This window comes from Notolepis coatsorum (assembly GCF_963971535.1).
Source record: "Notolepis coatsorum genome assembly, chromosome: 14".
NCBI lineage: Eukaryota > Metazoa > Chordata > Actinopteri > Aulopiformes > Paralepididae > Notolepis > Notolepis coatsorum.
In genome coordinates, this window is record NC_140178.1 from 10687784 (window position 1) to 10706982 (window position 19199).

A 19199-nucleotide genomic window follows, 5' to 3' on the forward strand; every position below is an offset into this window, starting at 1 on the left:
AGGAGGATCATCAGTATATGGAGAGGTTGGTCATGCTGACATGGTAGAGGAGGATCATCAGTATATAGAGGTTGGTCATGCTGACATGGTAGAGGAGGATCATCAGTATATAGAGGTTGGTCATGCTGACATGGTAGAGGAGGGTCACCAGTGTATAGAGAGGTTGGTCATGCTGACATGGTAGAGGAAGATCATCAGTATAGAGAGGTTGGTCATGCTGACATGGTAGAGGAGGATCATCAGTATAGAGAGGTTGGTCATGCTGACATGGTAGAGGAGGATCATCAGTGTATGGAGAGGTTTGTCATGCTGACATGGTAGATGAGGATCATCAGTGTATGGAGAGGTTGGTCATGCTGGTAGAGGAGGATCATCAGTATGTAGAGGTTTGCTCATGCTGACATGGTAGAGGAGGATCATCAGTATATGGTAGAGAGTTTGGTCATGCTGGTAGAGGAGGATCATCAGTATATAGTAGAGAGGTTGGTCATGCTGACATGGTAGTTGACTTGCTGTACATGTGGGATGAGACAGACCTTGGGAGGAGGCAGGTGTTCAAGGTCTACTTTGGATCTGGATATGCCCATCAACCTCCAAGAACTCATGCATTACCCTCTCTCGCCTCATGCACTTGGCTCTCCCGATGGCTTTTTGCCAAGACAAACAATGATGATCCTCCTCTACCATGTCAGCATGACCAACCTCTCTATATACTGATGATCCTCCTCTACCATGTCAGCATGACCAACCTCTCTATATACTGATGATCCTCCTCTACCATGTCAGCATGACCAACCTCTCTATATACTGATGATCCTCCTCTACCATGTCAGCATGACCAACCTCTCTATATACTGATGATCCTCCTCTACCATGTCAGCATGACCAACCTCTATATAGTGATGATCATCATCTACCATTGACCAACCTCTCCAGATACCTGGACCACGGCACTGGCACCTTGGCACTGCAAGCTAATACATGTGTCCGAACTGGCTGAGTCTCTGGACTACTGCAGCACTCTACTGGGATACTATGACTTTTCTGGGGATGACTGTGCCAGAGCTTTCAAAGGAAAGAGACAGGTGAATCCGTTGAATAATCTGCAGAAGAACCCTAGATTCCAGAAGGCTTTTAGTCAGCTTGGCGCATTGTCGCTGGTAACAGATGAGCTCCAACAGGAGATGGAGTCCTTCACATGCATTATGGATGGCCATGGTCGGATGAAGTCAGTTGATGCTGTGTGAGCCAAGATGCTGCAGAAAACGATGGGTGCTGATAAAGTCCTGGATGCAAACTCCAAAGTAGACATTGAACGCCTGCCTCCCCCCAACGTCTGTCTCATCCCACATGTACAGCGAGCCAACTTCATAGTCACCTGTTACAAAAGAGCAGAACAGCCCATATTCAAGAGGCCCAAAGCCTATGATCAAAGTATCGACTGGGAAAAACAATGGATGAGGAGGTGTTAGAACCTGTCTGGACGGTTGGACCCATCCTCCGTCCTTCTCTTGTTGAGGTACTGGCCCAGAAAGTGGAGTCAGAAGAGCAAGAAGCTCTTGATAAGGAGGCAGATTACGCAAAAAATAACATGGATGAGGAGGATGGAGAGTACGAGTGTCATGAGGCGGAGAACGAGATGGAGATCGAAGAGATAGACTTTGACAATTGTTTTAGTGATGATGATGATTAGTAGTTTAGGGTATAAAATACAAATAGAAAAAAATACTTGAATGTTGTGTCAACAAAGAAGATATCCAGTCCATGATATCCAGTGCATATGAAAACATATAGTTTGAACCTTAACAATAAATAAATCACTGATCAAAATCGCATTGGAAAATGTGTTAATTTGTCTCTATATAATTGTTTATGCAAAACTATAATATTTAGGGCATAACAGCATGGAGACAATCTTTATTACAATATTATTTCCAATATTAACCTAAATCGATCTCGTCCAATGCACTACATTTCAGTAAAAAGGGAAAATAGAGATGTGATGTTTTTTCAGCGTTTTTTTGCTTTTTCTGTCCTGAAATTTAATCAAGATGTGTTTGAATCTTAAAAATAACAATTGTACTGAATTCCTTGGGTCAAACTAGTTTGGGAAAATGTTTTAATTTGTCTCTATATGTTGTTAACTTCAAAAGTTATGCTGTTTTCTTTTTCTTCTTTTTCAGGTTTTGGTTCAGGATAGGTGTAATAAAGGGTTAAAAAAATAAACCCCATGGGACATTATTCCAACCTGTTACCTGTCAGAATCTTAAAATAGACACTCCAAGGATTAATAAAAAACAGGTGGTGAAAATAAATTCACCCTATGCAGGTGGACCTATGTTTCCATTCTAGACTATAGTGGCTGTTCTGTATAGTTTAATAGGAGCCTAATACTGCTCTTCTAATTTAAGGCTCACAATGACCTGTAACAATGAAATAGTATAGGCATATTATACATTTCCTGAATCCTTATGGTCCTGAGAGTATTGCAGATATTGTATTTTGTGTCTCTGTTGCTCCTAGATGACACAAGGCTAAACGATAGTATATCATTTAGGCGAAAATCAGGTAGAAATGTGTGTTGTTGACTGTTCAAAGAGCTCCAGTGACCTCTATATTGATCAGAAAGATTCACATCTTAGCTTGAATGAAAGATTACATAGTCCCCTTTAAAATGATACCAAACACAATATTGTGAAACATGGACAGATGTCCTCTACATGAGTCTAAAGCAGGATATGCACCAGCATCTGAAATGCAATTTCCTGAGGGGGTAGGTATACTTCATGACTTGATAATTATGATAAAGCTACCACTCTGGAAGGGCTATCATACAAAAATATCATCTACAGACATAGATCTTTGAAAAAATTATATGTAAGTTTATTCACCCTGAGTGGCACCGACAAGTGAAATTTTGGCCTCTGGCCCATGGACTATCTCCTCCCCTCTTACTCCAGATGAGGAGTGCCGGCCTGTGGGCACCAGGCTCTCCCCCAATGGAAGGTGGACATTACTAGAAAGCTAAACAGAATGCTTAAAATAGGAATGTTAGAAGTTCTAGAAGGTTCTACTATGACATCATCACCAACGTTCCAGAATGATCGGGCAGAACTAAGGTTCTAGAATGTACTGCCATGACATCACACACGTTCCAGAATGTTCGGGCGGCACTAATTTTCTAGAATGTTCCTAACAATAGGTCTGTGGGTGAATTATGTACCATTACAACTACAGTGCTGTATTAAGTTTCAAAAGTAAAACTACAGTACATATTCTATAGGGTGTTCTTGTATTTCAGTGCATTCAACCCTCGATTGACCTGAAGGTTGTTAAAGTGGTCCAGTTATGCTGCTCCGTGTCCCTCAGATTGCTGGTTTACAATGTTAAAGTACTTAATCTTCATCAACAGTTGCTGATGCGGGTTAGCCTAGCAACAAGGGCTAACTAGCTATCAACCATGCCAACAGGTGTTTGGACTAATAGCTATTAATTCTGCCATCGGGCGCTAGGAATACAAGGACCGGTCCGTACGAGACCCTTTCCTCCCCAGCGACGACCGGATTATCCTAAGTGTGTCTGCAGCCCTCTGGAAGTAGGAACTCCAGAGGACCACCGTCTCCATCCATCATCTTGCTTTTCCCTGTTCTGCGTGCTTCGTCCCAATCCACTCCATTCAGAGCTCCAACGGTCGGGTACCCGTAGTATAGGAACTATCGTTACCTCGGACATTGTGGCATTGATATTAAAGTAATAACAGGAGATCTGTGTTCATATGCTATGTATGTGTTCTATTAATATTAAAGTGATTGTTTAACTCGGTTTCACTGTCCCCTCGCAGTTAATGGAGTGTCCGCCATTTTGTGTAACTATATTGTCTGGCTAATTAATATTCTAGTAGTGGTCTAATCTAAACATCTAAATACAGTCAGGGTTGTGTAGCCCCTTAGCTACAATTATTATTATTTCTACGCTGCTCAATATTACGCTCATACCGGCGTGGGGGCAAAAAACTAGCGTAAGGTCAGTGGCCAATCAGAGCAACGCGGAAGGACAACTTGCTTGTGGAAAGTATAGACGCGGTCGGAGGTGTTCCTGTTTGCAATAATCCCCAGCATACATTGCACGTGTATAATACATTAAATATAAATGTAACTTTATTTTCAACAAACAGCGTTTCATTATAAAGATATACACATTGCATGTTGACACAGCTTGTCAGATTGAGGTTAAACTGTCTCCGAACGAGGGACAAAATGAAACAAGTGTCCTTTCTATCTATTTAAATTCTATAGTAGTGACTTCCTACACAAAGAGGCGCTGGAGACTTTCCCCGCGCACACAGTCCACACCGCCATCAGCCCTCCTCCTGTTTTCACGAAGGGGGGGGGTAATTCTAATAACCAAATACATGAAAAAAATACATACAAAGCATCAGCATAATAATCATACAGGTCTACAATGATGCCCCGTGTTAATCAGGTGTTATACACAAAATTAAAACCATTTGCGCATCTAAAATAATTATGCATGAAATTATCTAACTCGTACTGGATATTTTTAGAATCTCACCCCTTCCAAATTGGTAATCTTTCCTAGTGGGTGGTTTTAGTATCGTGTATATATATATATATATTGTTTTTTATCTTTATACGCCTCACTTGCGTATCACACTATATTGATTAAATAAAGTACAAAATAATCTAAAGGCCCAGGCACGTATGAGGAAACAGAATCTGCTCGTTCTATGAATCATGTGGGTGGCTCTTAAAAGAGCCTTTAGGTTTTTGATACAACGCAGTGAGCGGTTTAGCCGCCGAAGCCGTACAGAGTGCGTCCCTGTCTCTTCAGAGCATAGACCACATCCATGGCGGTCACGGTCTTCCTCTTGGCGTGCTCGGTGTAGGTGACTGCGTCACGGATCACGTTCTCCAGGAAGACCTTCAACACACCGCGGGTCTCCTCGTAGATCAGACCGGAGATACGCTTCACTCCACCACGGCGAGCCAGACGGCGGATGGCGGGTTTGGTGATTCCCTGGATGTTATCACGGAGCACTTTGCGGTGACGCTTAGCGCCTCCTTTTCCCAGTCCCTTTCCTCCCTTTCCGCGACCAGACATGTTAACGAATAGATGATGATCGAATGTCTCAGTTCTTCTTCTTCTTATTTGAATTTCCGGCAGAGTAGACGCATCGAGGCGTATTACTGCCCTCCGCAATTCTTTTTATGGGCTCTTCTTCTTCTCCTTCTTCTCCTTCTTCACCTTCTTTTTCTTCTTCTACTGGACCCCGTCATCAACTACATTGTCCATTGGAGTGCCTCTACTGCTGCTACTTCCTGTCTGAGCCCCCCTCCGCGGGACCCTCCTTGCCCCCTGCTATCTTATCCTGGGCCGCTTTGTCCCTCGCAGCCCTGTCCCTCGCAGCCCCCTCAGCCAACTCTTCACACACCTCCCTCCAGTCCAGACCTTCCAATCCCAGATGTTGAACCGCTATCCTAACAATCATCTTCACCATCTCTGTTCTACCCGTAACCTCTGCCATACCAGTAACTACCCCTGCCACGAAGGCCACAATACCTAATTTCTCCTCCCTTCCCCTGTCTCTTTCCACCTGCTCTACCCTCACTGCCAAATGCCCTCCTTCAACCCCCTGCACCCTTTCTTGGCTCCCCTGTCCTGCCCTGCTAACCGCCCCAGCATACGTCAACTTACCCTCCCTTCTCTCTCTCCGATCCGCGACCTGCTTCATCATCACCTCGCACCCCCGAAACGCTACACTGTGCTCCCCACCACAACTACAGCACCTCGGCTTCACTCCCTCTCCACATTTCCCATATTCATGTTCCCCGCCACACCTAGCGCACCTCATCCCCTTCATACACGTGGTAGCTATATGGCCAAACCCCTGGCACCTATAGCACCTAAGAGGATTATGAACAAATTCCCTAACCCTATACATCCTACGCCCTACTAATACCTCGCTAGGAACAACCCCACCCTCAAACGTAATCACTACCGTCCCCGTCACTGCCCTCTCCGCTCCCCTCTTCATCCTTGCTGCACTCTTAACTATGCCATTACGCCTGTCCTCCTTTAGCTCTTCCACCAGCTGCTCTACTGTAACCTCGACCGGTACCCCAACTATCACCCCCTTACACCCCCCCCCCCCTCTTCTCCCCTACTCTCGCCACCTTACTTATACCCACCCCCCCAATGCTCTGCATCTCCCTAGCCACCTCCACCTGCCCCTCACTACCACACCCTACGGCCAGATTCCCATCCCACAAAACGTTCACGTACTTTACCTCTCCTAATTGCTCGGCAATGAGTTTGGGCCACTCGAGCCTACCTACTTTCCTCTCATCCCTCTCCCCCTCAAGCCTGACCACTATATGGATCACTTCCGCTTTTGCCACATCTTTTCCTGCACCCTCGTCTCCCGGACCACTTGAGCTATCGTCCCCCCCTTTCTTCCTCTTCCCCCCTTCTCCCCCCCTCTCCTCCCCCCTACTCTCACTATCCCCATCGCTGTCGTTCCTCTCCGTCCGCTTCTTCCTCTTCTTCCTCACCGTATCCCACCCCTCCTCCTCCCTCTCCCGTTCTTCCTCTTCCTTCTTCTTCTTCTTTACACCATCCGACTCCTTCCCTTTGTCTTCCACCATCTCCGAGGCCTCCTTCTCACTTCCCTCTCCGTTATCGGTCGTTAGCTCCATATCTGCCTGTTCCCTTTCGCTATCTTCCTCGCCCTTCTCACACCATTTACTTCCATCACACCATTTACTTCCATCACCATCCTCCCAATACCCTGGACAGCCGCTCACAGGCCGGGGCCACCAATCGCGAGGTCTTCCCTGTTTCCGATCCTCCATATCTACTCCGCTCGCCTCCCACCACCGACCACTACCCCTGCACATGTCTTCGTTGCACCGTTCCGGCGGACGCAGACGCCGCCACTCTGCGCACCTCTCAAAATCCATCTTTCCACAGCTTTCCCCTTAGGCGTCTCTGCGTATTTCAAGCCTCTCTGAGGACGTTGTTGAGGCCAACGAGCACCGAGACAGAGTGTGGGGGGAGGGTTTGAGGTTTGGCCAATAGGATTCCTCTGCAAGTTTGTCTTCTTGGCCCCAACATACACAACATTGATTAATTGATTGATTGAAAATTGTATTAACAGATTGCAGAATGGGTACAATACAGTATGGCTCAATACACACAATTGTTAAGGAAATGCAGACCAGACAAAGACTTTCTTCTTGTTTACATCAGGGTCCACCATTTTCAATTCATCATAACATTTATGACATACACGACATACAGATATACAGTACTGTTACATCCAGACATTTATGACATACAAGAACAAGAATGAAACAAGAACGTATTCAACCCTCCCCATCTCCATTTTTCCTTTCTATAACTAATTTTTAAATGACTAATCAATAAAGTAGTTTTAAGTCGTGATGAAGAGGAATCATCAGAAGTGGAAACATTTGCTTCCCTACTCCGACCCTGGCCTCCTGAACCTGTCCAAACCAGGTCTGTGATGAGGGATGGAGGAGGGCTGGTAGCACTGACCTGACCCAACAGGTGACACATTTGGAGCAATGTATGGCTCTTATCACAGAGTTACAGCTCATTGGGTGTGTTTGTTTGTAAAATTGTGCTCTGAATAATGTATTTCCCTTGCCTGGCTCCACTTCAGAGTATTATACTAACACGGAAACCTGCCACAGCCTCTACACAACCAACTGGAACTACATTGCTCCAAAAATAATAAATATCTGTAAAATAGCAACTGAATGAATGTTAAATACTTGGAAATAAATGTACAAGGACGGCATGATTGATATTTTCTTCTGAGTGATGTGTCAACGTTTGAGTCTGTTAATGACATTATGAATGAAGCCCCTCAAACTAGTTCAGCATGAAACCAGGCTATTGCCCCTCACTCAGTTATATGTACAATTGGCACACGTATAATTATGGGTGTATGGTCATGGGTTACTTTTTAGCTGTTGTTGATTGCTGCAACATTGAGTTGAAAACCAGTTTGTCATCTTGAATTTTAAACTACCAATAAAGAATGTCCTATTGTCTCAGTGTATGAACCTGTGCGGTTACATTGTTGCTCCTAAAATAAAATATGGTCAAAATAGCAAAGTTGATATGACCTAAATTAAGCACCTCGTACAGATGGAAATGTATTGACTCCTGAGCTAATTCCTCGCACTATATCTGCCCTTGAGAGAAAATCCTTCTTAATTACAGCACCATGAAATATAAATAAAAATATAGCAATACGTCGCCTTATGGACTGCTACCTTATTTCATTGAGCTGTAATTAACACACAAGACACAGATTACCATATTCAAACTACTTTACTCGACTGTAAAACTTTGAATTTCCCTATCGAGGTCAATGTAATGTGTTGCATCATGGGGGTCAGCCCTATGGTCCCACAGCCCCAGATTTTATTTTCACTCAAAATGTAGGGCCTATGTTCCCACATTTCTAAGATGCTTCTCAAAATGAGGCCCCATGTTCCCGGACGAACCTACTACGAGGACAACCTTGTTGCCCATATCCAGAGTTAATTATATTGTTTACACTGGCTTTTTATAAAATGTTTACTTCTCCACTGTAATATAATTCTGTGACCTGTGCCTCCCCTCCTGCTATGATAACGAATGTCCCCAAGGTGATCAATAAATGTTATATGGCAATTTGAATTTGCAGTCTGTTCTGCTTTAGCCCTACTGTAGCCAACAAGATGCTAGTCTAAATATCAGAATTAAAGTGATTTTAGTATAACTGGCACGTCGAAATAATGAGTTAATGGAATGTACTTTTCATGATTACGGTGGCGGCTCTTAAAAGAGCCTTTGTGTTATGAAAGTAGGAAAGCAAAGCAGATCTAAGCGCGCTCTCCACGGATGCGGCGAGCCAGCTGGATGTCTTTGGGCATGATGGTCACCCTCTTGGCGTGGATGGCGCACAGGTTGGTGTCCTCAAACAGACCGACCAGGTAAGCCTCACTGGCCTCCTGAAGAGCCATGACAGCAGAGCTCTGGAAGCGCAGGTCGGTCTTGAAGTCCTGGGCGATTTCTCTGACCAGGCGCTGGAAAGGCAACTTGCGGATGAGCAACTCGGTGGACTTCTGGTAACGACGGATCTCTCTCAGCGCCACGGTACCGGGCCTGTAACGATGTGGCTTCTTCACGCCGCCGGTAGCCGGTGCGCTCTTACGGGCAGCCTTGGTGGCGAGCTGCTTCCTTGGGGCTTTGCCACCGGTGGACTTACGAGCGGTCTGCTTAGTTCTTGCCATTATGAGAAACTATATTCTTCTTCAATCGAACAAGTATAATACGCTGCTTTGCGGAAACTCTGGCCTTATATTACCGATTGCAGTCGTTTCTGATTGGTCTCCACTCTGGGAGCTCGTTATTCCGCCTACATCTCACACAAGGATTGGAGGACTCGTCTTTTGGAAAAACCGCCAACAAAACGTCTTTCCTGATTGGGTGAGAAAACACAAGTCCGAAGATAAAACGCGACTCTCCAACTCGCTGCATTCATTTTCTAACTTGTTTAGCTTAAGAGAATAATAAACATGTCTGGAAGAGGAAAGACCGGAGGAAAGGCTAGAGTTAAGTCCAAGACTCGCTCCTCTCGCGCCGGGCTTCAGTTCCCCGTGGGTCGTGTCCACAGACTGCTGCGTAAAGGCAACTATGCGCATCGTGTTGGAGCCGGTGCCCCGGTTTATCTGGCGGCTGTGCTGGAATATCTGACCGCTGAGATCCTGGAGTTGGCTGGAAACGCTGCCCGTGACAACAAGAAGAGTCGTATCATCCCCCGTCATCTGCAGCTGGCCGTGCGTAACGACGAGGAGCTCAACAGACTGCTGGGAGGAGTGACCATCGCTCAGGGTGGTGTGCTGCCCAACATCCAGGCTGTCCTTCTGCCCAAGAAGACCAAGAAGGCTGCCAAGCCTGCCAAGAAGTAAATTATTTAGCCTCTTCGACAAACCCCACAAAGGCTCTTTTCAGAGCCACCCACCTCTTCTTGAAAATGCAATATTTCCGTTTGTCAAAATACAATTTGGTTGTGTAACTTACATTTATGTCCGAGGTAGCGAGACAACGTAAGACGATAAACACGTAATGCATAACATTTGACCGTGTTCACTAATGGGTACAGTGCTCTTTAGAAGTAATGTTTAATGTGTTGTCTGTGCAGTGTTTTTTTCCCCGTTTTGAAGGCTTAACGATATAATGTAAAATTATAAATTGCATGTCATAGAGGTCAAGTGATGATTAATTTGAACTGAGAAACATAAATAGTAAGGGATATATATACAGATTACAGCATGCACGAACATAAATTGACATGACAGCAATTTGTGTATTTCCACAATTGTGGGGCTCAACTGAAGCGGTGCGACTCGTTGAGACTATTTTCTTTACCTGCCAATGTTGCTGGTCTGGATCACTAATCACATTATAAATAAATGGGTAGAACTACAAGTCGTGTTTTGTAGCCGTGCCTGTTTCATATAAATAGTGGGGGTCCATAAAAGAGCCTTTTGTGAGACAATGTTCCACTTGTTCTGTATACTATAATGGTTGCTTGTGTAGATATTTAATGTGAGGTAGTGGGAAACATAATTATGTGCCAACATATGATCCAAACCAGTCTGAATAAATAAAATTACAATAATGTGCTGTGTGTCTACTAATGGACCATCACCCGTAGTCATTCCAATAGTGTCATAGGTCATTTACGCACGGACATAAATGCACCATGATAGCAATTTATGTATTTCCACAGTAAAGGGCTCAACTCGTTGAGGTAAAGTATCTGCGTTAGTAGGACCCACTAATCAAAACGGACTTAATAACAATCAACATTCTCAAATTGAGAACCTATATCTGATCTATATTTTATATTCGTTTTTTTGTGGTATATTCTCCATATTTATATAATATTATAAAGTTGCGTTTGCTTTGTTGCCGGGCTGGAAGTAACTCGTGGAAATAAACCATCCCAAAAGTAATACTAACTAAGTTATATACTTCGATAAGCCCCCTTCACTTCCACACACTAGAGTATATTGCTTTTCATGGAAGAGGTGGGTGGCTCTTAAAAGAGCCTTTTGTTGAATTAAAGACAACGTTCTGTTCAAACGCTTATCTCTTCTTGGGAGCTGCGCGCTTAGCTGCTATGGGCTTGGCAGCCTTCTTAGCTGGGGCCTTCTTGGGCGAAGCAGGCTTTGTCGCCTTCTTTGGGCTCTTGGCTGCTACCTTCTTGGGACTCTTGGCTGCTACCTTCTTGGGACTCTTGGCCGCTACCTTCTTGGGACTCTTGGCCGCTACCTTCTTGACTTTCTTGGGAGACTTCTTGGCGGCAACAGGCTTCTTAGTTGCTGCCTTCGCAGGCTTTTTGGCCACGACAGGTTTCTTGGCTGCTGGCTTCTTGGCTTTCGGAGCGGCTTTCTTTGCAGGCTTTTTGGCTTTAACCTCAGCCTTGTTGATCTTGAAAGAGCCGGAGGCTCCGGTACCCTTGACCTGGACCAGGGTTCCCTTTGTCACCAGACTCTTGACATCGGTCTTAACGCGGGCCTTGTTCTTGTCCACGTCATAGCCGCCGGCAGCCAGAGCCTTCTTTACGGCAGCCAGAGACACACCGCTCCTCTCTTTAGAAGCAGACACTGCCTTGACAACCAGGTCACTGACGCTGGGACCTGCCTTCTTGGGTTTGGGAGCTGCCTTCTTCTTAGCGGCCTTAGCCGGAGCGGCGGGAGCTGGAGCTGGAGCGACTTCTGCCATCTTCTCTCGTTCTGTCTCAGATTTAACACAAGTAGAATTATGATATTGAAGTTCAGTCAGACGGCTGGTCTTAAACACTACATGCGAGCCATGTAGACTCAACCCACCCTGTCCTCCTCTGTGCTGCCAAACTGCTCTGCCGCTTGTGTTTTCTCCTCGTCAAAAAAGAGCTAAAATACACAACTATGAATATTGCAGGAATTTAACGCCAAATGGGTCAGTAAGCAGAAATATGTGCCATCAGAATTAAACCATTTGGAGACCCCTGGTGTGTTTGTGGACGCTTCAAACCACCAATTTGCGCCTTCACCATGGTGCGCAGCTATACCTTTCTCTGTTATTTATGTCTCACAATTCTTTAGATTGCATTATAATCCGACATAATCTCGTTTTCCAGCGAGCCGAGCTACCTGACTAGAGACTGGGAGCAAGATTAGTAATCTGGGGTGACGCGTTTTGTTTTAAATGGATGCTTTCCCGGTGTTGGTAAACACACTGTTGCTGGTGGCCTGTAGCGTGGGTCGCCTCGACTTCGTATGAGGGATGATCACCACCTTAGATCAGTGGAAGGTTTCACGTGGCCTATATTAATTACAACTAACATTTCATTAATGTTGCAAAACATTTCATAACTCACACAAGAAACGTAGCTACATTTTCCTTTTCGGGGGGGGGGACTAGTTTGCTATGTACTTTAGACTGCTGCATGCTTGTTGACAATACATGCTTTTTGGGCATTGCTGATCTGCTGTGTTTTCTGATAAAATTCTGCTGCACTGAACACTTAGCACAATAAATAATAACTGCATTGGTCTATTTTAATTATATTTCAATAGTTTAAATAGACATAGTAGATTCATAATGAATCACCATATCACCAAACATAAACGCACCATATCAACATGTTCTGCATTTCCACAAAAGAAGCCTTGCACGCAATGTTTGTGTAGTAAAGGCAATGGAATGGTTGCTATGTATAAATTATATGTATTGATGATCATATCAACACATAGTGTTGTGTCTTATTACTGAATGTTATAAAGAAGTCACAACGGAACAGTAATATCATGCTTTTCAGCAGTGTTTACCGACTACCACTGCACACAAATTAGGCATTTTCTTTTGAAAGTGGTTACCAACGGTTACAGGCAGCCATACTGGAAGAAACAGAACAACACAAACATTACAGTTTGTGTTTAGCCTATAGGTAAGATATACAGGCCTCTATTGTTAGGGCTCAACTCATTGTGAAGTAAAGTATCTTAGAATGTGGTGCAGTAGGCTGCCAGCTAAATTTTTGATACATTCAGAAGAAATAGCTCAAGGAATGAAACATACTATGTTGTCAGAGTCATACTTGTATTATTATCTTGTACCACAGTGAGGTACTGATACACGTAGCTCATGGTGAGACCATGCCGGTCTGTGTCATCTGTTTATGATCAGTAATAACCCAAACAAGAGGAAACATGCTCATGGAGACGACTCAGCACCATCAGAAAACATCTGTCACCTTATAAATGTATACAGGTATTTCCATGATTAAAAGTTATGCCAAATACATGTAAAAAGGATTATGCAGGTATGTACAGACAGATGTGTATATGAATGTGTGGGTGTGTATATATATAAATATATATATATATATATAAGTCAAAGCAGTGACAGATGTCACGAAGAGAGCTAAATTTAAGGTGCACAAAATCATTGTCAAATGCAGTTTCATGTGGATTATTGCTTGGCTGATAATCTCAAGTGTGGCTATGGAGTTATGCTAAGAGAATACAATTGCGTTATTATGGCTTTGCGCGCAAATAGCTTCCTGTGCGCGGGAATATGTGCGACAAAGCCTCTCAACCAATCGTATACAAGAAGCCACGCAGCTGTATTTGCACAATTTGACCTATAAAAGGGCAGCAGTGCGCTTCTGTTTCCACATTCGTTGCTGTTTAGTTCCGATTGATCATCATGCCTGAGCCAGCCAAGCCAGCGCCCAAGAAGGGCTCCAAGAAAGCCGTCACCAAGACCCCAGTCAAGGGAGGCAAGAAGCGCAGAAAGTGAGATGCTTCCAGCTGCAGACCTTCAGACCAGCGCTTACAAGCCCCGCACATACAAGCACCGCACATAGCAACCCCTCGCTTCCATTGGCTGATTTTGGTGACGTAATTTGGGTCCCACCCAATGGCTGAGGTCCCCTGCGCGTAGATACCCCTCGCTTCCATTGGCTGATTTGGGTGGGTCACGTGATTTGTGCAACCAAAACATTAACTAAGTGAAGAAGAACACTAACAGATAATAAAGTTTATAAACAAAATGGGCGCATCTTTCAACACCCCTGCGGCGGCGTGTCCTTTGTGTAAGTCTTCATATCGCGACCCGATCACATTGAAGTGCGACCATCGGTTCTGCAAGCACTGTATTGGAGACTTGTGGAGTGACTCCACGACCGGACCGTATTATTGTCCCGAGTGGCAGTGCCACACAGAGTACAAGACGCTACGTACCTGTTTATTGCACTGTTTTATTGGATTCTATTAATATGTTGTACCACTGTATTTTATTGGATTCTATTATATGTTGTACCACTGTATTGCACATCGTCGCGGGCAGGCATGCGTTGTTCATGGGACTGGGTAGCACGGTGTGGGACCTCACTCGCTATTTGCATATCAATAGCTCCGGTCGTCAGGTGTGTTAAATACGTTCTCAGACACATTCACACCTAACCTTGTTGTGAAGACGTGTTACATTCCATTCGTAGAGGCAATTAGGCACTGTCTTTAGTCTGTGCCCAAGCGAGGGGACATTAAATGCGCATTCGCGGGAGCGCGCGCACGCGCCGGGAGCGCGCGTGCACGTGGTGCGTGTCACCCCAGATGATTTCAATAACGCACCACTGGTCGCGGGCAAGACCAGCCGCATTTCATTGTATACCTGTATGCCGTGACAATTAAAACTCTTGTCTTGTCTTGTCTTGTCTTTGAGACAATAGTAACACGGCCGTCCGCATCTGGATCCCTCGCCCTCGCCCCTTGCTGCACCGCAGGTATGTCAGAGCTTCAATTGGTCATTCAAAACTAAATTAAAAGATAAACATGTTTACCACATGCCCCCCCACTCTGTCAGGATCTAGGGGTAACAGTACTGTATATTTGAATACCGTTATGTCACAAATGTATCAGTACTAAATACCTATATGTCCCTATGCCATAAATGTCATGTATGTTGTGTATGTCATAAATGTCTATATGAATTGAAAATGGGGGACCCTGATGGAAACAAGACAAACGTCTTTCTCAGGTCTGCATCTGAAAATGGGGGACCCTGATGGAAACAAGACAAACGTCTTTCTCAGGTCTGCATCCCCTTAACAATTGTATGTATTGAGCCGTACTGTATTGTACCCATTCTGCAATCTGTTAAATAAAGTTTTCATTCATTCATCCTCCAATGTACAGTTTCCCCAACCTCCTCCAATGTACAGTGTCTTCCCCCTCAAATGTATACTCTCTTTTTTAGACCCTTTTTGTATCACAAACAGTACTGTATTTGTAGATCTGGTATGTCATAAATGTATAGATGTAGCAGTTCTGTCTATCTGTATGTCATGTATGTCATATGATGAATTGAAAATGGGGGACCCTGATGTGAATGAATGAATGAATGAAAACTTTATTTAACAGATTGCAGAATGGGTACAATACAGTACGGCTCAATACATACAATTGTTAAGGGGATGCAGACCTGAGAAAGACGTTTGTCCTGTTTCCATCAGGGTCCCCCCCATTTTCAATTCATATAGACATTTATGACATACACAACATACATGACATTTATGGCATAGGGACATATAGGTATTTAGTACTGATACATTTGTGACATAAGCGGTATTCAAGTATACAGTACTGTTACCCCTAGATCCTGACAGAGTATATACATATGATGGGGAGGGGACTGTACATTAGGAGGGGGTGGGAGGGAAATATACATACGGCGGGGAGGGAATATATACATGCGGTGGGGAGGAGACTGTCTATTAGGAGGTGGTGGGGGTTTTGGGCATTTACGGTGGCCAGTTTTGAATTGCAGCCTCCCGTAGGTGCTCTTTAAGAACGGTTTTGAATGTGGGCAGGGATTCACTTTCCTTTACAGCTTTCAAGATTCAAGATTCAAGAGTTTTAATTGTCACGGCATACAGGTATACAATGAAATGCGGCTGGTCTTGCCCGCGACGATGTGCAATACAGTGGTACAACATATAATAGAATCCAATAAAATACAGTGGTACAACATATTAATAGAATCCAATAAACAGTGCAATAAACAGGTACATGGTGTGCCATCTCGGTATCTGTACATTAGTATTTACAGAGCATATAGGACATGCTAGTTAGCTTTAGTAGTGCAATACACTGTTCCTGATGTTATACTACTTTAAGTGGCCTTTCCTCTGGCCATAAGTGTGCGTGTGTGCGGCATGAGTGTTAAAGTGGCTGCTAGTGTGTGAGCGTGCTCAGCGTGCGTGTCGTGTATGTACTTGTGTGTGGATATTTCAGTTTCTGTGTCTCTCAATGTTCATTGTTCAAGGCTCTGATGGCCTGGGGGAAGAAGCTTAGCCTAAGCCTCTCCGTCTTAGTCTCTAGAATTCGCAGGCGTCTGCCTGACCTCAGCAGCTGGAACAGGCTGTTATTGGGGTGGTGGGGGTCTTTCATTATCCTGCAGGCTCTGGATTTGCACCTCTTGTTGTATAGAGCCTGCAGGGGAGGTAGCGCAATACCCGTGGTACGCTCGGCTGAGCGCACCACACTCTGTAGGGCCTTCTTGTCCTGTGCCGTGCTGTTCCCATACCAGGCAGTGATGTTTCCGGTCAAGATGCTCTCTACAGCTCCTGAGTAGAAGGACTGGAGTATCTTCCCCGATACTCTGAACTTCCTTAACTGTCTCAGGTGGTAGAGGCGCTGCTTCGCTTTCTTTACTACTGTGCCTATGTGTGTTGACCATGTCAGGTCCTCTGAGATGTGGACCCCCAGGTACTTGAAGCTGCTCACCCTGTCCACGGTAGCCCCGTTAATCCTCAGTGGTGTGTGTGTCTCCCGCTGTCCTCTCCTATAATCCACGATCAGCTCCTTGGTTTTACCAATGTTCAGGAGCAGGCTGTTGTCCTGGCACCAACGTTCCAGTACCTCAACCTCCTCCCGGTAGGCCTTCTCGTCGTTGTCCGAGATCAGCCCCACCACCACCGTGTCGTCGGCGAACTTCACAATGGAGTTGGAGCTGAACTTGGCCACACAGTCGTGTGTGTAGAGTGAGTACAGCAGGGGGCTTAGAACACAGCCCTGGGGGGACCCGATGCTCAGGGTGATGGTGTTGGAGGTCTGACCCCCCACCCTGACCGCCTGGGGTCTTTCACTCAGAAAGTCCAGTACCCAGGCGCTCAGGGCGGAGCTCAGGCCTAGCTCGATCAGCTTGTCCACCAGTCTGGTGGGGACTATGGTGTTGAACGCTGAGCTGTAGTCAATGAACAACAGTCTCACATAGCCCCCCTTCTGACGGTCAAGGTGGGAGAGAGTGCTGTGCAGTACCTGGGAGACCGCGTCATCAGTGGACCTGTTTGTCCTGTATGCAAATTGCATAGGGTCCATATCACTGGGGAGAGAGGCACAAATGTGGTCTTTGACCAGCCTCTCGAAACATTTCATGACCACAGAGGTGAGTGCCACCGGTCTGTAATCATTTGGACATGTTGGGGAGGGTTTCTTCGGTACAGGGATGATGGTAGACATCTTGAAGCAGGCAGGGACTACTGACTCCGCCAGGGATTGATTAAATATGGCGGTGAACACCGGGGCAAGCTGGTTTGCACAGGACTTAAGTATGCGTCCTGTTATACCATCTGGGCCTGCAGCCTTCCTGGTGTTCACCTGCATAAATGCTCTTCTCACACTGTGTTCCGACAACGAGAGAGCGCCCCCGCCCCCCCGCGGTTGCCCCCCCCCCTCCACAACAGCCGGTGCGCCAGTGACGTCACTAGCCAGAGGGCTAGCGGCGACACTGTCTACACCGAACCGAGCGTAGAAGGAGTTGAGTTTGTCCGCTAGAGAGGCGTCGTCGCTCCCCATTGCGGGGGCGCTGACTTTGTAGTCAGTTATTGTCTTCAGTCCCCTCCACAAGCCTCTTGTGTCGTTTTGTGCCATTTGTGTCTCCAGTTTCTCAGCATATGTCCTCTTAGCAAGTTTAACAGCCTTGCGCAGAGTGTAGACTGAAGCCTTGTATTCTTCCATATTTCCTGACTCTCTGCCCAGGTTATAAGCCGTGGTGCGTGAGTTTAGGGCTGTTCTTATAGTGCTGTCCACCCAAGGTTTCTGGTTTGGGAAAACCCGCGCCGTCTTTGTGAGGACAATGCCATCTGCCACTGTAGTTATGTAGCTTACAACGGTATCAGCATACTCGCTGACGTCACTGGCGCTTCCTTCAAACATGTCCCAGTCTGTATCCTTGAACGCGTCACGGAGCTCGGCCTCTGATTCGTCAGACCACTTTTTTGTCTCACGTGACACGACGACTTCGCGTGATCTCTGTTTGTATGCTGGGATTAAAAAGATGGAGTCGTGATCGCTCGCGCTTACAGAGCCCATCAGTGGCGGAGCCGCTACAGCCTTGTAGGCAGCTCTGAACGGGGTGTAGCAGTGGTCGAGTGTGTTCCCCCCTCTTGTGGAGCAGGTGATGTGCTGAAAAAAAGTCGGCATCACTTTTTTCAGGTTTGCCTGGTTGAAATCACCAGTCACTATCGTCGCGGCTTCCGGGTGCTTGATCTGCTGTTTGTTGATGTGGTCGTGTAATTCCCCCAGCGCTTTGCCGGTATTTGCCTGTGGATGAATATACACGACGGATAAAATGACCGCGGTAAACTCACGGGGTAGGTGATACGGGCGACACAGGATCTGGAGATGTTCCATATCTGGGGAGCATGAACTTGAGAGGACATGTACTTCCTTGGGATTAACCCAGAGATTGTTCGTGAGGATGCAGACCCCACCTCCGACGCTCTTCCCAGAGGATGCCGTGCGATCTGCTCTCAGGACGGTGAAATTGTCCGATGGAGAGACGCTGTTGTCCGGCGTCGCTGGCTTGAGCCATGTCTCAGTGAAACACATGATATTAACGTCTCTCATCTCCCGTTGGAATCGGACCCTCGCTCTCAAGTCGTCCATCCTTCCCTCCAACGAACGTGCATTCGCCAGAAAGATGGATGGAATTGCTGGACGGTAAGCAGATCTTTTTAATCTAAGTCTGATACCGCCTCGTCTACCTCTATGTTTCTTTCTGCCGTTTCCTTTGTTGCCGTTCTCCCGCTTGATTTCTGTTAGCCC

The 19199-nt window shown here is 45.7% G+C and overlaps 4 protein-coding genes across 4 annotated transcripts in view; all 4 read right to left on the reverse strand.

Annotated features, from left to right (window-relative positions):
- The window catches only part of LOC311240399 (uncharacterized protein), a gene marked incomplete at both ends in the record, with an annotated part of 536458 nt that overhangs the window by 496793 nt on the left and 20466 nt on the right, over window positions 1-19199 (reverse strand). The window lies entirely within an intron of this gene.
- On the reverse strand, window positions 4810-5121 carry LOC311241066 (histone H4; the record flags this gene model as incomplete). Its single annotated transcript, XM_084329744.1, has 1 exon — window positions 4810-5121. The coding sequence occupies one exon, from the start codon at window positions 5119-5121 to the stop codon at window positions 4810-4812; it is 312 nt and encodes a 103-aa protein (XP_084185870.1).
- On the reverse strand, window positions 8919-9329 carry LOC311241048 (histone H3.2; the record flags this gene model as incomplete). The annotated part of the gene is made up of 1 exon (XM_084329726.1): window positions 8919-9329. One exon carries the CDS (start codon window positions 9327-9329, stop codon window positions 8919-8921), a length of 411 nt encoding a protein of 136 aa, XP_084185852.1.
- LOC311239834 (histone H1-like) lies at window positions 11191-11829 on the reverse strand (the record flags this gene model as incomplete). Its single annotated transcript, XM_084328283.1, has 1 exon — window positions 11191-11829. One exon carries the CDS (start codon window positions 11827-11829, stop codon window positions 11191-11193), a length of 639 nt encoding a protein of 212 aa, XP_084184409.1.